General features: G+C 42.5%; 1 protein-coding gene and 2 non-coding genes across 6 annotated transcripts; all 3 read right to left on the bottom strand.

The window, feature by feature from the left end:
* Window positions 1-285: 285 nt before the first annotated feature.
* Trim5 (tripartite motif-containing 5) lies at window positions 286-25154 on the bottom strand. 4 transcript variants are annotated; one of them, XM_017312233.2, is made up of 8 exons: window positions 24981-25152; window positions 16213-16688; window positions 15316-15411; window positions 13506-13736; window positions 11673-11695; window positions 3369-3466; window positions 3110-3136; window positions 286-2860 (listed from the first exon to the last, which is right to left on the bottom strand). In XM_017312233.2, the coding sequence occupies exons 2-8, from the start codon at window positions 16630-16632 to the stop codon at window positions 2841-2843; spliced, it is 915 nt and encodes a 304-aa protein (XP_017167722.1). In that variant the 5' UTR covers window positions 16633-16688; window positions 24981-25152; the 3' UTR covers window positions 286-2840. The 4 variants fall into 4 exon arrangements, with proteins under 4 accessions (XP_017167722.1, NP_001297531.1, XP_030098759.1 ...); NM_001310602.1 differs by having other exon boundaries at window positions 1347-2865; window positions 24981-25006; XM_030242899.1 differs by having other exon boundaries at window positions 2758-3136; window positions 24981-25154.
* Window positions 1583-1690, bottom strand: LOC115486587. Its single transcript, XR_003946934.1, has one exon. It is a non-coding gene; the product is annotated as a U6 spliceosomal RNA (small nuclear RNA).
* Window positions 18623-18769, bottom strand: LOC115486838. The gene has a single exon (XR_003947168.1). It is a non-coding gene; the product is annotated as a small nucleolar RNA SNORA48 (small nucleolar RNA).
* Window positions 25155-26072: the final 918 nt, after the last annotated feature.

The raw sequence follows: 26072 nt of genomic DNA on the forward strand, positions 1-26072 counted from the left end.
TGTATAAACCTGCATTAAGACTGCATTGAACTGCAGCTATTGTGAAAATAAAGTAAAAGCAAGAGCTGAAACACCTGTAGGCTAACAGAAGACTGGAGGTAAATCTCAGTGAGAAGGATGAAGGTGACCATGTGAGCACAGCATTGGCCACACTGTCAGTGAGCAGTGCCATGGTGTGTGTGATTCTGTGTGCAATACACATCGACATTTATTCGTAACAGAGGAAATGGATTCCTGTGGAACACAATTATGGAAGCAATATTGAAAGAAAAGGTTGGACAGCTATGAAGTTAAGAGCATTTATTTGTAGTAAACAAAAGAATTACAAATTGTGAAAACAATCAACAACCTGCAGTTCTGCAATCCAGTCATTCCATTTCTTAAAATATAATGGAGTAAGTAAACCAATATATATTCTTTATTATGTTAAAAAGGGTCTTACTCTGTATACAAGGTTGGCTTCAAATACAGAGCAATCTTCCTGCCACAGCTTCCCAGATGCAGGACGGCAGATATGAGCTCCCATGCAAGGTTCTGTTGCACGATCTTAATGATCATTTAATTTAGTCACAGTGATAAGGTTTCCCAAAGGAATAAGACACCATACTGGACTGACAGTCACATGCCTCAAACAACATAAATCCCTAGTAATAACTCTTATTTATGTTTTACAATATACCAAAAGATAAATTTATTACTGCTATTATTACTAAAATAATATGAATATAACAATTTAGTAGTTGATTATATATATGTGTGTGTATATATGTGTATACACACACACACACACACACATGGTACCTTATTCATTTGGGGTCCTTATTGTGACTAAAGAAATTTATCACTAAGTATACATACATACCCCTCCATAAAAAAGCAGAATGGTCAGGTAATGATAATTGTTATTTAAGGGACTAGTAATAAGACTTCAGGAAAGCTAATCCTTGTTTATTTTCCCATGGTTTCATGGGACACTATAACACAGCATGTATCTCACAGTAATTAACAGAATAAACACTGATATAATTTAGTGGATGCTCTACCCTTACCTAGTTTCTTTCATGAAAAAAAATTATATTTGCACAATTTGTGTTTGTGTACATGTCTGGGCCTCTACATGCTACAACATATGTGTGGAAGTCAGGTGCAGGGAATTGAACTCAAGTGCCCAGGCTTGTTGGCAAGAACTATTTCCCACTGGCCCATTTCTCATACTGGCTTGAGGCAGAGTACAAAAATAAGCATAGTCACACTGGCACTGCTGACACATTTGGAACTATGACTGGAGCTCAGATACTCTGAACATAGTATCTTCTTTACTTTGTTCTTTCTCCTTCCTTTCTTTCTTTCTTTCTTTCTTTCTTTCTTTCTTTCTTTCTTTCGTTCTTTCTTTCGTTCTTTCTTTTGTTCTCTTTCTTTCTTTCTTTCTTTCTTTCTTTCTTTCTTTCTTTCTTTCTTTCCCTTCCTTCCTTCCTTACTCTTCCTTCCTTCCTTCCTTCCTTCCTTCCTTCCTTCCTTCCTTCCTTTCTTTTTCTTTCCCCCTGCCTCCTCTCTAACATGATTTAGACTATCAATGCTCTTCAAAAATATGGAATGCTTCATAAACTCGCATGTCATCCATGAGCAGGGGCCATATTAACATTCCCTGATCATTCTACTTTGGGCACATATGATGCCTGAGCAAGAACACAGTATGCCTCATTGTGATGCTTCTCCTTCATTCTTTGATGAAGATGCATCCTGGTAAAACTGGCCTATAGCTAAGGGTGCATTTCTTAACCACAGATTCCTACCTATAATTTTCAGAATGAATGGACAAGTTGTTGAAGATCTTTCTTTAATCTTCTTTCATTGATGGGCAGGATGAAGTTATAGAGACCTGACAGAGCTGAGGTAATTAGCTCAGTGGTGGAGCACCTCCTCAGGGGTGGAGCACCTCCTCACCATGCACAAGGCCTTGGCTTCCACCTCTGGCGCAAAGAATAAGAGAACTTTGCAGCAGTGTTATCTTACACAATGAGCACTCAGGCACTTTTCCTTGACTAAATGGGAAGTGATTTAATATTCTCATCTAAAACAAAACAAAACTGAAAGAAACTGAGAAGAATCTGACCTAGAGAAATGAATATATCCTTTTTTACCAATGAAAGACATTCACACAGAAAGACTAGAGTCAGGAAAAAAAAGAGAGAGAAAATGGTATGATGAGCTCAGGCATATGATATACATATCAGAGCCAGAGACCTTGCAAGTAAACAGGCAAATGTTAAGAGTCTGGCCAGCAAATTGTCATCGGCTCTGAACTTCCCGTGGGATTAAAATATGGAAAAACCCTATCAGGAAAGGAAGCTGTGCAGAATCTGTAGATAAGAGTCCCATTGTTGGAAATATTGTAAAATGAGAGAGTCCCAGCTGCATAGTCAAGGAAAACACCAACACGACAGGGCGGGACCATCAGAGACAGGGTCAAGACACTGGGCTTGCCTGTGAAAGGACACTCCTCAAAAGCATTATACACAGACTTTTTCCACAGCCCTATAACCCAGAAGCCATATTTTGGTTGATAATGTGAATCATTCTTAATCCCCCTACAAAATAAACGATTTCTTTCAGCATTTGAATGAAATATTGGACAGAAGAGGTAGCTTCCATCACTTAACCCCAGAACCCAAGCACCTTTTCCAGACACATCTACTTCCCAGTAATGTTTTCCAGATTGGATAGCTGGATGTCCCAGGACGCCTTCATGAGAGTTTTCACACTCGTGTATAAGATTACTTGCTTGGTGGTCTTCATATCGTACTTGTCTTTTGTCGTCAGTAATGGCAATGTTTGGATGGTTATTTTGAACCAGGGTCACCTGAACTGCACAAAACAGGACTGCATGTCATGAGAAGGACAGGAAACATCCTTATCTGTGACGTTATTAATAGAAGTCTAAGAAGAAAGTGTATAGGCACTGGAGAGAACTTTGTGCAGAAGTCACAGGAGGCAGAACATTGCAGGAGCATTACATACTTTGGGAGAAGCAACATGAGGCCAAACAGAAACATAAGCTCTGCAAGACAGTGAAAAGTGGGTAACTTACGATGCTGAAATTTTTCCTTACCCCAGTAGCGTTGAGCCTCTGTGACCTCTGAAAAGGGGTAAAAATTTACAATATTAAATGCTTGCAAAGGCACTGTAAAGTCCTTTTCTTCTGTGGATAAGGGGAAGAGTTGGAAACCCTAACAGGGTCCTTTAAAGATGGACAGTCATTTCCCACCTGAGATGGTTATATCACCAGTAGCTGGAGGCTACTCTTCCTTGTCCATATCTAGAAACCACTTGAATCCTGCAGCCAAATCACGGAGCATAACTCTCCTCACCTTGCAGCACTTGCAGCATGCCTTGCAGGTCAGGGGCTCGGAACTTTCTTTGTTCCCTGGCGATGGTTTTGGGCTTCTTCATCGAAAAAGTAAGACTCCTAGGGATAAAAAGCAATTGACCTGCAATCCCTCCCAGTGACCCCCAACTCCCACAGATTCCTCTCCTTTCCACCACAGATGACCTTGAGCTCTTTCGAGGAAGCTGAAGAGGTAGAGAGATGCCAGTCACATGAATACAATCATGTCTCCTTCAAATTACATTCAACGAAGTGTTGGGAAGGTCTTACATTCTCAGAACCATGGTGCTTGCCCTCTAAAATTAAACAGTTATTTTTCTTCCACTCTGACTGCTTGAGCTCACAAGAGATGATAAATGTTATTAGACGCGTTCTCACGACCGGCCAGGAAGAACACCACAGACCAGAATCTTCTGCGGCAAAGCTTTATTCTTACATCTTCAGGAACAGAGTGCAAGAAGCAAGAGAGCAAGAAGCAAGAGAGAGAGAAAACGAAAACCCCGTCCCTCTTAAGGAGCATTCTCCTTCGCCTCGGACGTGTCACTCCTTGATTGGCTGCAGCCCATCGGCCGAGTTGACGTCACGGGGAAGGCAGAGCACAAGTAGTCATAAGATACCCTTGGCACATGCGCAGATTATTTGTTTACCACTTAGAACACAGGATGTCAGCGCCATCTTGTAACGGCGAATGTGGGGGCGGCTCCCAACATCTCCCCCTTTTTCTTTTAATAAGAGCAAATAGGCCACCCATATTAATGAGAGTGGAGATAGAGGTCAAATCCCCAGTGTGTAGGTAAAGGAGCCATGTACAGGATTAGCTCTTAGGCTTACAGGCTTTTACCCAGAGCAACCCTGACCTGCTCCCGTGTCGTTTTGCCTGGGGGAAGGGAACTAGGACACTGAACCTTCATGAAAGATGACATGTCTCCCTAGAATAGGCTCATATATGCCGCAGAGCCTTTCCATTGCAGTGCTTAGCCTTGCAACTCTCTCGGGCTGCTGAAGCACACTCACTCTATCTCGTGCAATGAGTCTAGCCTCGTGAGATATAAGAGCTGAGTGGCCAGCGACCTATTGCCTAAGCATAGATAACCATATATCAGGGGGAGCTCCATGTTCTAGTCCTGCAAGCGCCTGGGCAATAACCACCTTGTCTCTCCTAGTTTAGGCCTTAAGCTTACAGACCAATCAAAGAAGCAACACTAATCCACAGCAAAGTGTATCTCCAAATAATATTAATCCCACCCATTTTTTAAAGAAAGAAAATGCTGAGGAGATCCAATTGGGTAATCCTTTGGTCAGGGACAGGTCCAAGCGCGTGGAGTTGACCTGAATGATGGCAAGCCTCGAAGGGTCTGTTCAAATTCAGCCATCCAATTCTGTAACATATACTGAAAAAGACTTTTTGACAAATTAGCTGCCCTAGTAAATTTAACATACTGAATGGAAATAACACACAATCCCGGAAACTTTTGTTCACATCCCTGCTGAGTTATTTGTCATAATACATCTAGTTGTATCTGGACAAGATCTATGAGTTGATTAACCAGCATGAGACCTCCCTGTATCTTGACATTAGCTGAGGCCTGTTTATCTATGACTGTAGTCACTGAGGCTGACAAAGTGTTAATGGTGTCAGTCATCTGGACCTGTCCAGACAGAACCAAGGCTGTCTGAATTAAGGCCAAACCCAGTTCCCAGTTAGTGGTAAAAAGGCAGGAGAATACTTGAGCATTATACATCACCGTCATTGGGAGTGGAAATGTCGACATTATCCCCCAACGCTGCTCTCTCTTTATTATTGACGCCCTGGACATCACCAAGACGAGGGACATTAGTATTCCCTTGGTCAGTCTGGATTTTTCGGGTGAGTCTTTCTGGTACCCAAAATGGGTTGTCTTCATTCTGTGGGAAAACACAGATAGCTCCCCTGGATCTTATCAAGATAGGATCCGGGCCATACCATTTATTATCAAGGACATTTTTCCATTTAACCATCTCATTGGGCCTATCTGGCTCTGAACAATGACGTTCAGCCGCAGTATGGCCATGAGCATCAATATTTAAAAAATTGAGTGTAAAGAGTGCCAAAGACACCGACACTCTTGGTGCTCGGGGTACAGTCTCCTCAAAAGTTCCCCTCTTCTGTTTTATAAGATAGGCTTTGAGGGTGCGATGCGCACGCTCAACAATACCCTGTCCTTGAGGGTTGTATGGAAGTCCAGTCAGGTGGGTTACGTCCATCTGACGGCAGAACTGCTGAAATTTTTGAGACGTATAAGCTGGTCCATTATCAGTCTTAAGGAGTCTGGGTTTCCCCCAAGCACTCCATGCCTCAAGACAATGTTGAATCACATGTGAGGCCTTTTCTCCGGTTAACGGAGAGGCAAACATGATGCCAGAACATGTGTCAATGGACACATGGAGATATTGAAGTTTTCCAAAGGAAGAAACATGTGTAACATCCATTTGCCAGACCTGTAGAGGTCGAATACCGCGTGGGTTAATTCCCACATGAGGAACTGGCAAGAACTCACAGCAGCTTTGACATTGAGTAACAATGTCACGGGCTTCTTTTCTTGTCAAGGAGAAACGACTGCGTAATGTTTCAGCCGTCACATGAAAATTATTATGAAAATTTCTTGCAGCCTCTACCGGGGATGATAGGGCAGCAGCCACCACTTTAGTGGCCTTATCTGCCAAATCATTTCCCAGAGCCATGGGGCCAGGTAGGCCTGAATGGGCTCTAACATGAGTAATATAAACAGGAGATCTTCTAGATAACAAAACTAATTGTATCTGCTGAAAAATATTGGCAACTCTACTGGAAGGCTTAATCACTCCAGCCACTTCTAAAAGATTTACTGCATTTACCACATAACAGGAATCTGACACAATATTAAGGGGTTTTAAAAAGGTTTTTAAAACTTCTAAGACCACTAAACATTCTACCACTTGAGGTGAATTTTCATTATATTGTTTGGATACCACTTTACCATTAGCCACATAGGCACCTATGCCAGTTTTTGATCCATCAGTATATACCACAATCCCATTTTTAAGTGGGTTTCTTACTGTTATTTGTGGAAACACAACAGATTGATTTTGGGCAAACTGTAAGATTGGATGTTTTGGATAATGGTTATCTATTTTTCCTGAAAAGGAGGTAACTAAAACTGCCCAATCATTAGATGCGGCTGCCAAGGTTTGAACCTGTGCAGCGGTATAAGGTACAATTAAAAGATATGGACTTTGCCCAAAGTGGGTGATTGCTGCTTTTAGGCCTTTAAGGGCAAGCTGTGCAATTGCATCAGGATACCAATCTATTATTTTAGCTGGGGATACGTTTGGATGGATCCACAACAATGGCCCATTTTGCCACAAAACTGCAGTTGGCAATTGTGCTGTCTTAAAGACACACAAACTGAAAGGCTGCGAATCCTCAATACGTTGTAATTGTGCATTCTGTAAGGCCTTTTCCACTTTTTGTAAGGCCTGGTTAGCAGCTAGAGTAAGAGTCCTAGGGGAGGAGATATGAGGATCTCCTTCTAAAATACTAAACAAAGGCCTTAATTCAGCAGAAGGAATCTTTAAAAAGGGTCTGAGCCAATTAATATCTCCCAACAGCTTTTGAAAATCATTTAAGGTATGGAGGTGATCTCTTCTTATCTCTACCTTTTGGGGCACAATCTTATCTGGGGATACCACAGAGCCCAAGAATTGTCCTGTATCAGAAATTTGGACCTTTTCTGTGGCTATCTGTAAACCCCACTGACTTAAAGTTTTAAGTAGAAAAGGATATGCCTTTTGTAGCATGGTAAGGTCTTTATGGCACAGGAGGATGTCATCCATGTAAAGGAGCAAAATTAAAGAGGGGAACTGTTTCCTCACTGGCAAAAGAGCTTCTTGCACATAAAGTTGGCACATTGTAGGACTATTGGACATTCCCTGTGGTAAGACCTTCCATTGATACCTCTTATCAGGTTCCATGTGATTAATAGAGGGGATGGTAAAGGCAAATCTGGGCCTATCCCTTGGACACAAAGGTATAGAAAAGAAACAATCTTTAATATCTATAATAATTAAATTCCAGCCACGTGGTAAGGCGGAAAGTACAGGGAGACCCCTCTGTACTGGGCCAAATAAGTTCATTTGCTCATTAATGGCTCTGAGGTCATGGAGCAGTCTCCACTTTCCTGACTTTTTCTTAATTACAAAAATTGGAGTATTCCAAGGTGAGGTAGAGGGTTCAATATGGCCTAGTTTTAATTGTTCCTCTACCAGTTGAATCACAGCTTCTAGTTTTTCAGAGGATAGGTGCCATTGAGGAACCCACACTGGGTCCCCTGTTTTCCATGGTATGGGTCGTGCTGCCCCAATGGCCGCTAAGGAAAACCCAGACCCTGTCTGTCTTGGTTTCCATTAGGTGAGATGGGCTCTATCCTTCCCTGTTCTTGATGTCCTAACCCTTTTCCTTCTTTATAACCCATCTTTGCCATGATATTTTTTGCTTTAGCTGAATACCCTCCTGATGGGGCGTTTTCATTGGACAAAATAAGGCCCAAATGCTGCATAATATCCCTTCCCCAGAGGTTAACCGGGAGTGGGAGCACATAAGGTATGAATTTCCCTTGCTGCCCTTCAGAGGATTCCCACGTCAAGGCAACGGAGCTTATAGTGGGACATGATTGATATCCTAGGCCCTGTAATGAATGAGATGACTCTGTGGTGGGCCATGCTTTGGGCCACCAATGTGTAGAAATTATACTTTTATCTGCTCCGGTATCAAGGATGCCTTCAAACTCTTTTCCATTAATCTTAAGGCGGAGCTTAGGTCTATCATTTAAAGATACAACCAAATAGGCAGAATCATTTCCTGAGGAGCCCATTTTCTTTATCTCAGGTCCTGCAGATTTCTCCCTGGTATTATCAGGGAGGAGCAGCAGCTGAGCTATCCTATCTCCTTTACTAATAGAAAAAACGCCCTTAGGGCTTGAGCACAGGACCTGTATTTCAGGGGAATGTTGACAATCCATAACTCCAGGGTGGACTACTAAGCCCTGCAAGGTGAGTGAACCTCGGCCGAGAATAAGGCCCATGGTTCCCGGGGGCAAGGATGGTATAGGCTCCACCGGCACCGGCTGAATACTCATTTGAGGCATTAATAGGAAGTCGGAGGCGGCACGCAGGTCCACCCTTGTGGGTCTTCCTGGGTCGTCTCTCTGACTGCTTCCTGGGTCCTGACAAACCGGTTCCCATATCTTTGAGGGCCCTGGGACCGAGGGCCCGATGACCCGTTTTTTGGCACATAAGCTGATTGACTATCAGGTGGGGGAAGGACTCTGCCCCTTATATCCCTCACAGAGCGACACTGGTCAGCTCTATGATAACCCTTGCCACACTTAGAGCAAAGAGTGAGAGTCCCTCCCTGTTTATCTGGAGCTCTGCAATCTTTCTTAAAATGCCCAGGCTTTCCGCAGTTAAAACATGTCCTCTGATCATTTCTGCCCATGGAGCGGTTTTGGGATTGAAGGATGGCAGCCGCTAAACCTGCATTGCTGAGGGGTCCCCCAAGCTCTCGACAGACCCTGAGCCAGTCTTGTAAGCCTTTGTTCTTTCTTGGGGCTATGGCCGCTCGGCACTCCTTTGTGGCTTGCTCGTAGATTAGCTGTTCTATGAGAGGCGCAGCTTGCTCTGACTCTCCAAAAATACGCTCTGCTGCCTCTGTCATTCTGGCCACAAAATCTGAGAAGGATTCCTGAGGTCCCTGGATTATTTTTGTTAACTGACCAGTGGTTTCACCTGCTCGAGAGAGCGCCTTCCAGGCCCTAATAGCCGTGGAAGAAATCTGGGCATAAGCTCCCCAATGGTAGTTTGTCTGATCAGCAGAATAAGCTCCCTGACCCGTTAACAAGTCAAAAGTCCAGTCTCTCTGCTCTGGAGTCAAAGCAGCTGCGTTTGCTCGGGCCTGCGCCTGTGCAGCTTCGTGCCAAAGCGCTTTCCATTCCATATATTTGCCCATACTAGGGAGAGCGGCTTTTACAACCGTCTGCCAATCGGCAGGAGTTAGTGCCATGCCAGCAAGCCTGTCTAACTGCACCAAGGTAAAATTAGCATTGGTTCCGTATTTACGAACCGACTCGGCAATTTCCTTAATCTGTACGTATTCTACCGGAGCGTGGACACGCCCACCCTCGGCTCCTTCAAAGACTGGAAATGCCTGTTCTATTTTCCTTTGTTCCTCTCGGGGAATGAATGAGTCTGCGCACTGCCTCTCTGCGCACTGCCTCTCTGCGCATTGCTGACGCACTACGGGCTGACGCACTACGCAGGGCGGGGACTCCGCATAGGGCGGGAGTGCACCTGGTAGCCGATTGCCCTGAGGCCAATTAGCAAACTGGCCTTCGCCAGCCGCTTTTGGCTTTTTTCTTGACCGATTAGCTGGCTGGTAATGGGCTGCTTCTTCCTCCCAGTCTGTTTCCTCAGAGGAGGATTCTTCATCTGCTTCAGAACTACTAAGAGCTGGCTTCCTGAGCTCATCTAGTGACGAGTATCTCCTAGAGACCTCCGCTAATCGATCTTTTTTCTTCTCCCTTTTTCCTCTTTTTCTTCTAATCTCTCTCCAGGTATTCCTACCTAACCTTAACTTTTCCTCGGGTTCAAGACCCTTGGAAAGGCCTGTATACTTATTTTGTGAACCATATTTTCTCTTTGTTCCTACTCTTTCTTCCCGCTTTACTTCTGATAGCTTGTCCTGAATTTCCTCTAGAATTTTCAGCCCTGCCTTAACCACTATATAACATGTGAAAAGGAACAAAAGGGCTCCTAACACCAGAAAAAATTCAAGGCCAAACATACTCACTGGTACTCTCGTTCCCCAGCTGAAAAGTTCTGAATTCATACAGTTGAATCCTTCTTAACAGTCTGCTTTACGGGAACCTTTATCACCGTCGTTCCCCAGCTGATGAGTTCTGAATTCGGCAGTTGAATCCTTCTCAACAGTCTGTGTTACGGGAACCTTATAACCTTGATTCGCAGTTCTGGTTCTGGAATGAAGTATCCCTCCTGCGCCAGTCCGGAGTTTTTTCTCGTCCCGGATTTTCTCGTCCCGGAATTCGGCACCAATTGTTATTAGACGCGTTCTCACGACCGGCCAGGAAGAACACCACAGACCAGAATCTTCTGCGGCAAAGCTTTATTCTTACATCTTCAGGAACAGAGTGCAAGAAGCAAGAGAGCAAGAAGCAAGAGAGAGAGAAAACGAAAACCCCGTCCCTCTTAAGGAGCATTCTCCTTCGCCTCGGACGTGTCACTCCTTGATTGGCTGCAGCCCATCGGCCGAGTTGACGTCACGGGGAAGGCAGAGCACAAGTAGTCATAAGATACCCTTGGCACATGCGCAGATTATTTGTTTACCACTTAGAACACAGGATGTCAGCGCCATCTTGTAACGGCGAATGTGGGGGCGGCTCCCAACAGATAAAGTAATAAATCTTAAAACAAACCATATCTAATGCCTGAAAAAAGTGTGTGGAAAGTATTCATATGAATGTTAAGTGTGAGAAATATATCTAATATCTTCAAAATGCTTAGCCAATATGGAGACTAGCAAATAACATCTGATTTCCCGGGTTCTCTTGAAGAAATTCAAAACAGTTGGAAAAGATGAGGACAACAAACTAAGATTAATATAATCCCAGTGTCTCAGGAAAATACTGGTTGTCAGCTGGGTGTGCCCTGTGGACACAAGGATACCTATCCTCTACCCACACTCCCATAGGGTATGGGAAAGAAAAGGATAGTTGATAAAACCTGCATCAAAAAGCATTATGTGCAGAGAGTCAAGCTGTTTTTGTAAATCTAAACATAATAACAGAAAAACATTGAATGTCTTCTAGTCTCAGAAGAAAATAGTGTGAACATATAGGAATTTTTCCAATGGAAAATTTTTTGTATATTGCAGACATACAAGACACATCCTATCTACCAAAAAAAGGACCTGTTAAATCCAGATTTACAGTCAAATGCAAGCACACAGGGTGAACTACAATAGAGTTAAGAGTACCCTAATTTTTTTAATCCCTAATCCAACTACTGAGCTAAACTCTTCAATTCCCCACAACCCATCTCTCTACCATAGAATCTAATCTATTCTCAATAGTTGTAATATTGCTTTTTGATCAGAAACTCAGTACTTCATCTAAATTGCCCCAACCTGGGAGAAATTATGTTCGACTTGAAAACTAAATCATTCCTACCACATAGAAAGACTGGAACCCATACATACCGTTTTATGATGTTCTCCACACCCTAGATAGAAACAGAGAAAACAGGAATTAAGACTTCTCATTAAGATAAAGGGGTTGGGGGGGGGGAGTTGAGAATCCTCACAACTGAAATTCTCTGAAAGAAAAGTCATGACAATACACAAGGAGCTATTTCCTGCAAGGGATAGTCTGTAAATGAGTTTACTGAGGCAGCAAACAATGACATCTAATTGAGGGGCAGACAAAGTGATGAATCATAGAAAGATTTGTTGGAATGAGTCAGAAATAAGATATGCTTAACTCTCATGAGAGCAGACAGGAAAGGGAGGCTCATTAAGAGCAGTGCAGGAAAAAAGAGTCAGTTGGAAGTCAGGGCAGTGACTGTGGTTCTTACATATTCCTCACTTCAGTTTGGCTTTTGTCTGTGACTTCTTCAGTTAGGCTTTGAGATGGCTGACTTTCTACACAGTCTACTTAAACACATTCTTACAAGACTTTTCACACATATCTCATGGGCTTCCCTTCTTAGCCCTACATTTTTTTCTCTCTCATTATTATGTCTCCTTTTAAAACTTCTGTGATGGTTTGTATATGTTTGGCCCAGGAAGTGGAACTTTTAGGAGGCATGCTCTTGTTGGAATAGGGGTGGCCTTGTAGGTCTCTCACTGTGGGCATGGGCTTTAAGACCCTTGGTCTAGTTGCCTGGAAGCCAATCTTCTCCTAATAGCCTTCGAATGAAAATGTAGAACTCTCAGTTCCTCCTGTACTATACCTGCTTGAATGCTGCTGTGCTCCTCCCTTGATGATAATGGACTGAGCCTCTGAACTTATGAGCCAGCCACAATTAAATGTCCTTATAAGAGTGTAGTGGTGTCTCTTCACAACAGTAAAACACTAAGACAACTTCTTAAATTTCATTTTTATATCTCTTTTATAGCTAATTTTATTTTATGTGTGCTTTGCCTGCATGTATGATCCGTGTACCAATTGTGTATCTGTGCCCAAAAAAGTCAGAGGGTGTCATATCTCATGGAAATACAGATGACTGTGAATCACTGTGGGTTTTGTGAACAGAACCCTGGTGTCCTTAGTGGATGCTCCATCGCTCTAGACTTACTATTTTACTTCCCTTTCTTTTTTTTTAAAGATTTATTATTTTATGTACATGAGTTCTCTGTCAGCATGTACACCTGCATGTCAGATGAAGCATCAGATCCCAGTATAATTGCATGAGAGCCACCATGTGGTTGTTGGGAATTGAACTCAGGTCCTCTGGAAGAGCAGACTGTGTTCTTAACCACTGAGCCATCCTTCAAGTCCACTATTTTACCTCTTAGTTGTAGCTTTAATAATGAGAGGATGTTGGATTCCCTAGTACTGGAGTTACTTTGAGCTGCAATGTGGGTACTGGGAATTGAACCCAGACATTCTAGAAGAGCAGTCAATGCTCTTAATTACTGAGCTACTGCAGATGAAGAAAGCCTTAGATTATCCTATGATGTACGACATAAACATCTCTTAGTTTTAGTTCATTTCTTTGGCAGTGACTAACTGGAATTAGTAAGATACTTGAATCACACAGAGCTCTGTAGAGAGCTAGTGTCATAAATGCCCATGGATCCAATAGATCTCCAAGACTTAACTTTTGTGCTGTTCTCTACAAATTCATAAAAATAAAATTCCACTCCTTCTTATTTGTGCATGCAGTGATCCCTCCAGCCTCTGAAACTAAGTCAGCAAAGAGTTCAGGAAGAGCTCACTGTCATCACCAGGAAGACCACAGCAGCAGAGAGGAAGGGCAATGGCTTCCATGCCTTCTGACTCTCGGACCCTGGGACCTTGTGCAGCCTTACCTGTAGTATTTCTATGTCTGAGCACTGTAACTGATGTTCCACATCTGAGATGAAGTCTTCTAGCAACTTGCTCTGCTGAGCATGCTCACTTTCAGACTCTGCCAGGTTGTTGAGAATGTCTTCCTTCTCTTGCCTCAGCTTCTGCAATTCATTCTTCTCCTCTGAGTCTATGATATCCCTCATTCGTTTAAACTCTGACTGAACATTCTCCACATCTTTCTGTATTTGATTCTTCAGAGATAAGAAAAGGGAGAACCATTAAGTTTGTCAAAACTTGCTGCTTGTGAATTGTTGTTTTTGTTTTGTTTTTACATTTGTTTGGTTTTGTTTTTTCCAGACAGGGTTTCTCTGTGTATCCCTGCCTGTCCTGGAACCCACTCTATAGATCCCCCTGCATCTGCCTCCAGAGTACTGAGATTGGAAGCCTGCTCCATCATCTCCCAGCCTTGTATGGGTATGGAGATAGGGAAAAGGAAGGGATTCTTAGGGAATCTTGGATAGCCTTTTAGTGTCTGTTAATGACATTCCAACACACAGACCTCTGGTCAGCTTTCCTCAGACCACCTAAACCAAAATGGAATACCAGGCTATGATCAACTTTCATACAGCTGTCTAAGACAGTTGTTTCTGCCTGTAATATTCCTCATTCTACTTTTTAAAAAGACTTTATTGTTGGAAAGATAGTTCAGAAGTTAAGAGCACTGGCTACTCTTCTGGAGGTCTGAAGTTCAATTCCCAGCACCCACATGGTGACTCACAGCAACCTGTAACTCTAGTTCTAAGAGATCTGATGTCCTCTTCTGACTTCGATGGGAACCAGACACACATATGCTTAAAATAATAAATAAATAAATATTTAAAATATTTTTGATAAAAAACACTTTAACAATATGTTTATTGAAAATGTATTTATTCTTATTCTTTCCCTCTCTCCTTCTGCTTCTCTCTCTCTCTGTCTCTCTCTCTCTCTCTCTCCCACTCTCTTTGTTTTGCCTGTTTGTATCAGGTGTGTCAGGAGAGGATACTGGGACCTCCAGAAGTAGAATTATGCATAGTTATGAGCTACCATGTGGATGTAGGGAACCAAATTCAAGTCCTCTGCAAGAGCAAGAAGTACTCTTAACTACTGACTCATCTTTCTACCCCTCCCTTTGTTTCATTCCTTCTTTTCTTTTCTTTCTTTCTTTCTTTCTTTCTTTCTTTCTTTCTTTCTTTCTTTCTTTCTTTCCCTCCCTCCCTCCCTCCCTCCCTCCCTCCCTCCCTCCCTCCCTCCCTCCCTCCCTCCCTCCTTCCTTCCTTCCTCCCTTCCTTCCCTCTTTCCTACCTACCTCCCTATCTAGACCAGGTTTTACCTTGTAGCTATAGTTGACCTAGTACTTGCTATGTACACAAGACCAGTCTTTACCTTACAGATATCTGTTCCTGCCTCCTAGCTGCTGGGATTAAAGGAATATGCCATCATACATGCCATTACATTCTGCTTTTAACTCCCTGGCAGAAGTTACACAGATCACATATCCATTACCCACGCATTCACAAGTATCTTTTTCTGTAGACTCAGTTTCAGAAGGCACCATAGAAATGATCCAGTATCCATTCTGACCAAGCATCCTCCAAGGTGCCAGCTCCTCACAGAGCCCAGCTCAGGTGTGATACACTGACTCTACATCTCCAGCCAGGGGAACCAGTAGGGAGGAGTATCAAGGTTTCCTGGCCTCATCAACTCCCAGGAAGTAAAGACCCCAGAAGCTTCTTGCCCAGGTCCCTCCCAGGCATCAGGCTGACACCCTTAGGAAGGGTCCCCACTTGCCTCCCAGTAAGTTCTATCCTTCTGAAGTTCATCTTTCCAGTTTTCAAATTCTTTCTTATCTGCCATCAGCCTTTGCAGAACTACCTGCAGCTGCTCCTGTAAGAAAGGAATTGTAGCAGAGTCAAGCTGTGTGCTTAGTAGGACTGTTGTTCTATCCAAAGGCCAAAACCTTCTGGAAAGATAGAAAGCTAAGGATTTCTACCTTTCTTTTAAAGGATTGTGATATGAATTCTTTACATAACAATTATATACACATATAGTTTTAATCTATTATGAATAAGTAGATAAGAAACTTTTGGAAACAAGGCAAACAGGGACAAAATCAACTTGGTCTGGAAAGTTTACAGAAACCCAGGGAATGGCAACTAGAGTCTAGGAGTAGGAAGAAAATAATAAGGGATAGCCATGTACTTGGAAAAAGATTCCCCATCTTCTTTCAAAAAGGTGGTCTCAAGCCATGCCAGGTATGTAGATATCAGAGAATAATTTGCAACTTGCAGCCATCAGTTTTCTCCTTCAGTGGTCTGGTTTCTGAGTTCAGACTCAGGCCGATATACTTGGCAACAAGCCATTGAGGCATTGTTCCCAACACTCATCTTACTTACTTTGACAACTAAAGAATAATCAGAGCTTTTCTTGGACATAAAACCTCAACAGTATACAACAAACTGTAAAAACACTTGCTCTTGTTCTAGAGTTTGTCGCCCCTGGTAGATTCTCTTAGGATTAAGCTCAATGGATAGTCCCATTCTTTCAGGCCTCAGAAGGTAACAGGATGGAATGAAATCCCAGGTCTGGATTCCATGATGATCAGGTAACTGAATGATCACAGGAAGTAGAGATTTTCCACCTGGTACTGTTTCCTGCTGTCTCCCACCCTCCAACCCCCCTCCTTACCTTGTACTCCCGGGCCACCTCTTCAATGAGAGCTGTTTTGTGGCCCCGGTGCTCCTGAGATCGCTCACAAAGCCAGCAGATGGCCATCATGTCCTTCCTACAGAAGAGCTGGAGTTTCTCTCCATGTCTTGCACAGTTAAACACTTTCTGCTCCTCTTCTGGGCTGGGCTTGAACTCTTTGAGCCTCTCTACTATGTTGGCCACATGTAGATTAGGCCTCAGATTGCTAGACTGGTAACTAAGTCGGCACACAGGGCAACTGAACATTTCCTTATCACATTTGATGGATTCAAAGTACAACGTGATGCAGCCTTGGCAGAAGGTGTGACCACAATCTGCACTCACAGGTTTCACCATCAGGTTCAGACAGACAGGACAGGTCACCTCCTCCTTTAAATTCTTCATGAATTGTGAAGCCATAGTTGCTGTGATCCTGTGTATGACTGTCCGGACTCCTTGCACTTCTGCTCAGGTGCCTATGTGATTGGGATGGTGAAAGGGGGGCAAGTAAGAAATGGAACGTCAGTCCATTTTCTGGCTTCTTCTCCACCTCCATGAGACTCCCCAACCATACAGGTAAGCTTCCCTTTCCCCACTCATCTTCCCTGTTCTCTTGAGCCTTCTGGGCCAAGCCAAGCTGCCCTAAGCAGCCTGTTAGCCCAGGGAGATCTCCATTCAACTGCCCGCTCTCAGCCCACCTACATTGGACTTGATACTCCTGAACTATACAGAACTGCAGGTCTGCAATCATATGACCCAAGTATATCCACCAGAGGCATGCCACACCAGGACCATTGAGGTTGATCCCTGCTCCCAATATCTACTACAACAAGAACACCCAGGGACCAAAACCATCCAGATGGCTAAAGGCCCTTGAAAGAACACAATCAATAAGAGCTAGGGCAATATGATACCTCCAAAACACAGCTACCCACTACAGCAGACCCTGGATATCCTAACACAACTGAAACAGAAGAAAATGACTCTAAATTCAATCTTATAAACATGATAGAGGCCTTTAAGGGGGAAATGGATCAATTCCTTAAAGAAATACAGGAACATACAATCAGAGGTGGTTTTTAGTTGTTTTGTTTGTTTGTTTGTTTTTTGATACAGGGTTTCTCTGGATAGCCCTGCCTGTAATGGAACTCACTCATAGACTTCAAATTTAGAAATCCTTCTGCCTCTGCCTCCCAAGTGCTGGGATTAAAGCCATGGACCACCACTGCCCAGCCAGGTAGAGGTCTTAACAAATAAATCTCTTAAAGACATACAGGAAAATACAATTAAACAGGTGAAGGAAATAAATACAACTGTGCAAGACCTGAAAGTTGAAATGGAAGCAATAAGGAAAATAAAAACTGAGGAAATCCTAAAGATGGCAAACCTGGGAAAGAGAACAGTAACAACAGATGCAAGCATCACCAACAGAATACAGGTGATGAAAGAAAGAAACTCAGATGTAGAAGATTCAAGAGAAGAAATTGATACCTCAGTGAAAGAAAATGTTAAAGCTAAAACATTCCTGACATAAAACATCCAGGAAATCTGGGAAATGATGAAAAGACCTAAGCTAAGAATAATAGCAATAGAGTTCCAGCTCCAAGGCCCAGAATGTAATCTCAACAAAATCATAGAAGAAAACTTTCCAAACCTAAAGAAAGAGATGCCTATAAACATACAAGAAGCTTACAGAATACCAACTAGATTGGACCAGAAAACAAAATCCTCCTGGCACATAATAATCAAAACACAAAATCTACAGAACAAAGAGTATTAAAAACAACAGGAGCATGATGATTACTGAGAGGCTCCACCCAGTAGTTGACTCAGATAGGTACAGACACCCACAGCCAAACAGTGGATGCAGCTTGGGGACTCTTATGGAAGAATAGGAGGAAGGAATGCCAGCCCTGAAGAGGATAGGAACTCCACAGGAAGACCAACAGAGTCAACTAACCTGGATCCTTGGGCTGAGTCTGAACCACCAACTAAAGAATATACACTGGCTGGGACCTATGCCTCCTCGCTCATATGTAGCAGATGTGCAACTTGACCTTCATGTGGGTCCTGAACAACTGGAATGGGGGCTATCTAAAAGCTGTTGTTCTACTTGCTGGGCTGCCTTGTCTGACCACAGTGGGAGAGCAAGTGTGGTGGCAAGTGGGTGTCTACAGCACACATGTGCCATGCACTGAAAGGTAGGTCTGTGGATGGCCCAGTGGTCCATACCTCTCTATCTTCCTTTTCTACTACTCCATTGAGTGGTTGTAGGTGGGACTCTGTGTGGCTATGGCCCGCCTGTACTTTGGGGAGAAGTGTAGGTCTTTGGACTTGTGGCATGGGGAAGCACAAGTCTGTCTTCCTCCTCTCATGCTGCACTGCCTGGATTTGATTTGATTTGATTATTTTATGTGACAGGTTTAAAACCACTTTGGCCACCAAGCCAGGTATCAAGCTAGTATGAACAAATAAATGACTGCCATCTGCTCTGCCCTTGAATGATGTAAGAACCAACACCACCAACAAGGTGTCTCTTTGCCCACTGCCAGGGGTGGTGGTGGGGACTACTCTACTTTCAGTGAGCTGTATGAATGTTGTCTTTGGCAATGGGGCAATGTTTCTTCGTGGCAATGTCTCTTCATGGAAAACCACCCTCTCTCCTAGCATCAGCCTGGGCTTTTTAGGGAATCTCCCAGGACCCTGCTGGTCCACAACTCAACTGAATGAAATCCAGTCCACCAGGTGAAGCCTTGTCTGACTACAAAAGATGGCCAGTTCAGACTCTGTATCCTCTATTACTGAGTCCTCACTAGGGTCATCCTCATAGATTCCAGAAAGTTTCCACATCACCCCGCAAATGCCCCCTAATTCAATTGACTTTCCCTGCATTCTCTTCCTCCATCCCTTTCCCCTAACCTTATCCATCCTACTTCTATCCCTACCAGCCCCCTGTCCACCAGCAAATTCTATTTTATTTCCCCTTCCCAGGGATATACATGCTCACCCCCTAGAGCTCTTCTCTTTATCTAACCTTTCTTGGTCTCCGGATTATAGTTCAATTATCATTTACTTAACACGTAATATCCACATATAAGTGAATACACACTGTATTTGTCTTTCTAGGTGTGTGTTACCTCACCCAGGAAGTTTTTTTTTTCTTAACTGCATCAATCTGCCTGCAAATTTCATGATGCCATTTTTAAAACACTAAAGTAATACTGGATTGTATAAATGTGCCACACTTTATGACATCTAGGTTGTTTCCAGTTTCTGGTTATTATAAATAAATCTGCACTATACATAGTTGTGCAAATGTCCTTGTGGTATGGTGGAGCTTCCTTTGGGCACATGTCCAAGAGTGGTATATCTGGGCCTTGACATAGATCAATTCCCAGTTTTGTGAGGAACAGCCATATTGATTTCCATAGTGGTTGTATAAGTTTAAACCAAACCATCAATGAGGGGAATTTTTCACTTGCTCGACATCTTATGATATGAGCTGTCACTTTTGTTATTGATCTTAACTATTCTGACAGGTATAAGATGGAATCTCAAAGTCTTTCTAATTTGCATTTTCCTGATGGCTAAGAATGTTGAACATTTCTTTAACTGATTCTCAGCTATTACAGACTTTTCTACTGAGAATTCTCTGTTTAGATCTGTGCCCGTCTTTAATTGGATTATACTTTTAATTATATTGTTAATTGGATTTGGGTTTTTGATATCTGATTTTTTGAGTTCTTTATTAAACCTCTATCAGATATGGTGTAAGTAAAATCTTTTCTTATGTTTTGTCCAATTGGTGGTGCCCTCTGCCTAACAGAAAGTTTTTAGTTTCATGAAGGAGGTCCTGTTTATTAAACTGTTGCTCTAGTGCCTACACTATACATGTTCTATTCAGAAATTTAACTCCAGTGTCAATGTATTCAAAGCAAGTCCCCAATTTTCTCTTCTTTCAGGTTAGTTATATCTAGTTTTATGCTGAGGATTATATTGGATCCATTTATTAGGTGTCCATAGGTGTGTGAATATATGTCTGCATCTTCAATTCAGTTCCATTGATTAATGTATTTCTTTTTTTTTTTTTTTGGTTTTTTGAGACAGGTTTTTTCTCTATAGCCCTGCTGGCTGTCCTGAAACTCACTTTGTAAATCAGGCTGGCCTCAAACTCAGAAATCCGCCTGCCCCTGCCTCCCAAGTGCTGAGATTAAAGGTGTGCGCCACTACCACCCAGCAATGTATTTCTTTTTAAATTTCTATAGCTCTATAATACAACTTGAAATCAGAGATGGTGATACTTCCAGCAGTTCTTTTATTGTATAGCATTGTTTTAGCTATTCTGGGTCTTTTTTTTTTCCTTTTTTCCATATAAAGTTGAAAATTGTCCTTTCAAAGCCTGTAAAGAATTGCATTGGCATTTTGATGAGGACTGAGTTGAATCTGTAGATTGCTTTTGCTAGGATGACGATGTTTACTAGTTCATCCTACAAATCCCTAAGCATGGAAGATCTTTCCATCTTGTGATACCTTTTTCAGATTCTTCAAAGACTTGAAGTTTTTATCATACAAGTCTTTCACTTCCTTGATTAGAATTATCCCAAGATATTTTATATTATTTGAGGCTATTATGAAGGGTTTTGTTTCCCTGACTTCCTTTTCAGTTCACTTGTCATTTATATAGAGCTCTTTTTCATTCCTGAACATATGATGGTGCTCTGCCCTGCCCTGCTACAGAGTCAGGGCCATACGTAGCTACTACATTCCTTCTCCTTGGACCTGAGTTGCTAAGGTGTGTGTGAGGGTCTCAGGTCATGTTTTGTGGTAATCTCCATCTATCAGAAGCTTGGTGGTGAGGAACTCACTGAGTAGTTTCCAAATGCCACAGTGGTTCATTTCACATGCTCCTGACACCACAGATCCTCTGAGAACATAACACTGGCCTCATACTTTGGGGAAAGATAAATTATCAAGCCCCTCAAAATCCTTACTACTGATGATGCTAATGACCTGCATGGCTACTGACATTGCCATAAATTACTTCACATCAGGCCACAGACACAATCAGACTTGGTAAGTACTCAGTCCTGCTCACTTACCTGTATGAAGACTCTACTGCTGTACCTAGCTAGAATCAGAGCCATCATACCTAATTAAGTGCCACTCTTATATGGAATATATAAGTCCTTCCACATAGAATCTACCTTGAAATGTTTAGAGGAGATAGTTGTTCCATAATGATACAAGCATTAACACAGGAACACACACACACACACACACACACACAACCACACACACACACAAGAGAGAAACATCATTTTATCAAAAGATTATTATCATACTCTAGTAATTGACTCCAAAGAATAGAAATCATTGATTGCATTCCAAAATAAGAATTAATGAGAAAAAACACAAAAATCAATAATGCAATAGGAAAGAACACTGAAATTCTGGAGCTTAATAGCTCAAATGAGTGAAACTGATCCTGCAATAGAGAGATTCAATCAATACGATACATGATCAAGCAAAAAGTCTATCAACTTGAAATCAGCCCACTTAAAAGAATCATACAAGCTGGCCAGTGGTGGTGCACACCTTTCATCCCAGCACTTGGGAGGCAGAGGCAGGTGGATTTCTGAGTTCGAGGCCAGCCTGGTCTACAAAGTGAGTTCCAAGACAGCCAGGGCTACACGGAGAAACCCTGTCTCCAAAAACCAGAAAAAACAATCAAACAAACAAACAAAAAAGAATCATACAAACCCAATCAACCAACCAACCACCAACAAAAACAAACAGTAAGACAAAAGCAAATACCCTAATATACCCTACAAAGAAACAAACAAACATGGAATCCATCTGTGTTGACCAACTACTCCTGGGCATGGGGCTTACCTTGGAGGGTCATTGATATACCCAGCAACACATCATTGGAGAAACCTGATTTTTAAATTTTAAGAGAGTAGGCATGAAATTGGGTGAGTAATAAGTAGTTGGGGAAGGGGAAAAATATAATAAAAGAATTTAAAATGTTTTTAAAAATAAAAAGATAAATAAATGAATACCATCACTCCTACAGTGTCATGTCAAAGACAGAGGTCATGACAAGAACAAAGATGATGATTTATGGGGCATTATTTAGAAAATCAGTATACTTCTTACGAGTGTTCCACAAGAAGATGAAGCAGGGGCTGGTGAGATGGCTCAGTGGGTAAGAGCACCCGACTGTTCTTCTGAAGGTCCGGAGTTCAAATCCCAGCAACCACATGGTGGCTCACAACCATCTGTAACAAGATCTGATGCCCTCTTCTGGAGTGTCTGAAGATAGCTACAGTGTACTTACATATAATGAATAAATAAATCTTAAAAAAAAAAAAAAAGAAGATGAAGCAGAAAAGAAAGCAGAGAGGATGTCATTAAGGAACTGATCTTGAACTGCCATAGGACACTCCCACCAATGACAGCAGCATACGCATGGAGAGCATTGTTCTGGAAGGATCATCTGAAGGGCCACAAAAGAGGTTTTAATAAAGTATCAAGAGTGAAATTATATGAAACATCTTTTGTAACCACAATGGTATGAAATTAGAAATCATCAAAAGAGAGATTTGGAAAAAAATTTCACAAATATGGAAATTATACACCATTCTCTAAACCAATGAGCAAAGAAGAAATCAAAGGGAGGTTTTTGAAAAATGAAATGACGATGGATGCACACACCTCAGCATTCCACTCTATGCTCCAGACAGTCTAAGAGGGGAGCACACATCTCAGCAAATTCAGCAGTCTAGATAGTCTAAGAGGGAAGCCTGCTGGGACTACATTAAACAAAGAAACATTATCTCAAGTAAATAACTTAATACTTGGCCTGAGGCAAGTAGACAAAAAATAACTAAACCAAAAGTTATCAGAAGGGAAGAGAAAGCTGATGAGAAAGACCCAAGGAAAATGTAATGAATAATCTGAGCTGTTGTTCTTTGTCTCTGTCTCTGTCCTTCTCTGTCTCTCTCTCTCCCTTCCCTCGCCCCACTCCCTCTCTCATTTTGGGAGCAGGGTTTTACTATGTAGCCCTGGCTGTTGTGGAGCTCTCTATGTAGACCAGGTTGGCCTAGAACTCACAATGTTCCTCTTGTCTCAGCCTTCTGAGTACTGGAATTAAAAGCATGTGCCCAGCTGCTCATAGTTCTGGTCTTTAAGACAATATGTAAGAAAAGAAAGGAAACAGATTCATAGCCACACTAACAGAGAAAGAGAGAGAAAGAGAGAGAGAGAGAGGGAGAGAGAGAGAGAGAGAGAGGGAGGGAGGGAGGGAGGGGAGGGGAGGGAGGGGAGAGGAGGGGAGAGGAGGATAACTCAAGCAAATTCAAGAATGAAAGCACTGGCTTATGAACAGGGACAAGAACCAATTGTTGAGAAAGCAAAACCCACAAAATCAACCTTGACAGGATGTCTTCTGGGCACCTAGATCAGCTTGAGCAAAGCCATGATATCCCTAATCACACATCTCTCTCTCAAACTTTTTTTTTTTAATTTGACATTTTTAACATCAAACAAAAATTTAATTTTCATTCTTTAAAGGTAGAAAGAGGCTGTTGCAGTCATGTGCTCCTGACACTACAGAGACTTGGAAGTGGGGCTGTCAGAAAAGCTGGAGACCAGTCTGGGCAACATAAAACATATCCTCTCTCCAAGAAACCTTACAAAAGCTGGCACTTCGGGGAAAATCTTCAGATGTGTCATTGGAGCATGCTCATAGTAGTTTTCCCATCTTCAAACACCCCTTCCCCTCTGCGTGGGAACTGAACCCAAAGCTTGAAAAGTACCCTATCACTGAACTAAGTCACAGATGTCTTTTAAAAAAATATTCTATGAATGAGTCTTATTGAGTTGCTGATGATGGCCATCAATTTATAATCCTTCTGCCTCCTGTGTATCTGGAATCTCAAGCTGGGCTGAAGTTTATATTGGTATGGAGAAAATATCTGAAGGAGAAGGAAATAGCTGAAGTTATTCCCGGGCTTGGGACTGTCAAACAGGGTCGGTGATTAAATAACAGGCTCTCAGTCTCTGGTACTAAACTGAGAGAAACTCTGGGACTCTTAGAGGAGTATTTTGCAACTTTCTTAATGCTTCAACTCTTTAGAAAACTTCCTCGTGTTGTATTGACCCCAACCATAAAACTGTCGTCTTTGCTACCTCTTAACTATATTTTTCTATTGTTGTGAATCATAATATGAATGTATGACATGCGAGATATCTAAAGTGAAACTCCCGTGAAAAGGTCATTCAAACGGGTCCGATCCGGTAAAGAACCAAAGCTCTAGAGTATGCGGAAGTACCACTTTATCAAACAAAAACGCTTTAAAAAGCAGAGGCTCTGATCCAGCTTTGCTGCCTGAAAAAAGAATGACTGTCATAGACAACAATGTTCTGGATCTCGTCGACAAGGTACAATTCAAAATTACAGATTGTGAATCGGAAGGGGGAGACTAAATCTGGACAACAGGCATCTTTAAAGTAGTTTTTTTTTTGTTGTTGTTGTTGGTTTTTTGTTGTTGTTGTTGAGGAGGCACCTCCCTCAAGCTCCCCCATTTGCATTTTCAAACAGAGGCCAGTAGCCCCTCCCCCTTCCCCTCCCCCGCTTTTACAGGATAAACTGACCCAAGCAAAAGCAATGTTCTCCTTTCAAAGTCTTCAAAAGTCTGCCCCCTAAAATTGCTCAGCCCGTTATCAGACGCCAGAAAGTTGTAAACCAGGGAGAATTAACTCACCAATCCAGAACTTCAAGGTATTTCCGGCTAAAATCTAGAGAAAGGAAAGTTTGAGCTCTGGAAATGAAACAGAAACCACAACTCTACAGACCAATGAGATGCCTTTGCATAAGCCTGCAGAACCCCACTGACTGAGGAAGTTACCCTCATATCAGCATTGGCTGGCTCTGGAAACTGGGGAGGAGTTATGTGCAGAGCCAGGCAGAAACACCTCACCACCCTCACAGCAGAGAGTAATGAGCTGTAGAGGGCTCACCAGCTGCCCCATGGTCTCCTCCAGATTATGTATTATGTGGCTGAACGAACAGACTTAGTCCTTTTCCAGTGCTGATCTGATCCACCCATTCATTTCCTCCCTTTTAGGAGTCCCTCACCAGAATGTCTTGGAGGTTCCTATTTGGCTTAGAGGTGTATTGAACACCTATATAGTGACTCAGCACTAATGGATTAGAAGGGGGAAATCTGTAGAGCTGGGAATGAGGTTCAGTTGACATAGTGCTTACCTATCAAGCATGGAGCACTGGGATGGTCCTCAGAAGTGTACAAAACCAGCTGTGGTGGCCCCTGCGGTCTATCTTCCTTACTCTTCTACTGCTCTGATAAATACCATGACTAGGACAAGTTACAAGTAGAGTGTTTAATTTGGCACACACAGTTCCTATGGGTTAGAGTTCATGACCACCACAGTGGAGAGCCTGATAACAGGCAGGGAGACACGGTGCTGGAGCAGAAAGTGAGAAGTCACAACTGGAGACACAATCTTGACAGAAACCTGAGGCAGAGAGAGAATGGTGGTGTTGGTCAGAATCTATTGAATCCTGAAAGCTTGCACCCATGCCATACCTTCTCCAAGAATGCCACACCCCTAATCTTTCCTGAACAGTGTCCTGATAGCTGAGAGCCAAGTATTCAAAAGATCTTAGCCTTTGGGGCCATGGTTATTCAAACCGGCACAGGAAGCCACTGCCTTGCAGCTGGCTGCATGAGGATCAGGAGGTCAAAGCCATCCTCAGCCATGGTGACTGACATCAGGATGGCGTGGGAAACACCTGAAGCTTTCCAAAGAAAAAAGGAAGGGAGAAAGAAAGAGAG

This window comes from Mus musculus, chromosome 7 (genome assembly GCF_000001635.26).
Source record: "Mus musculus strain C57BL/6J chromosome 7, GRCm38.p6 C57BL/6J".
Taxonomy (NCBI): domain Eukaryota; kingdom Metazoa; phylum Chordata; class Mammalia; order Rodentia; family Muridae; genus Mus; species Mus musculus.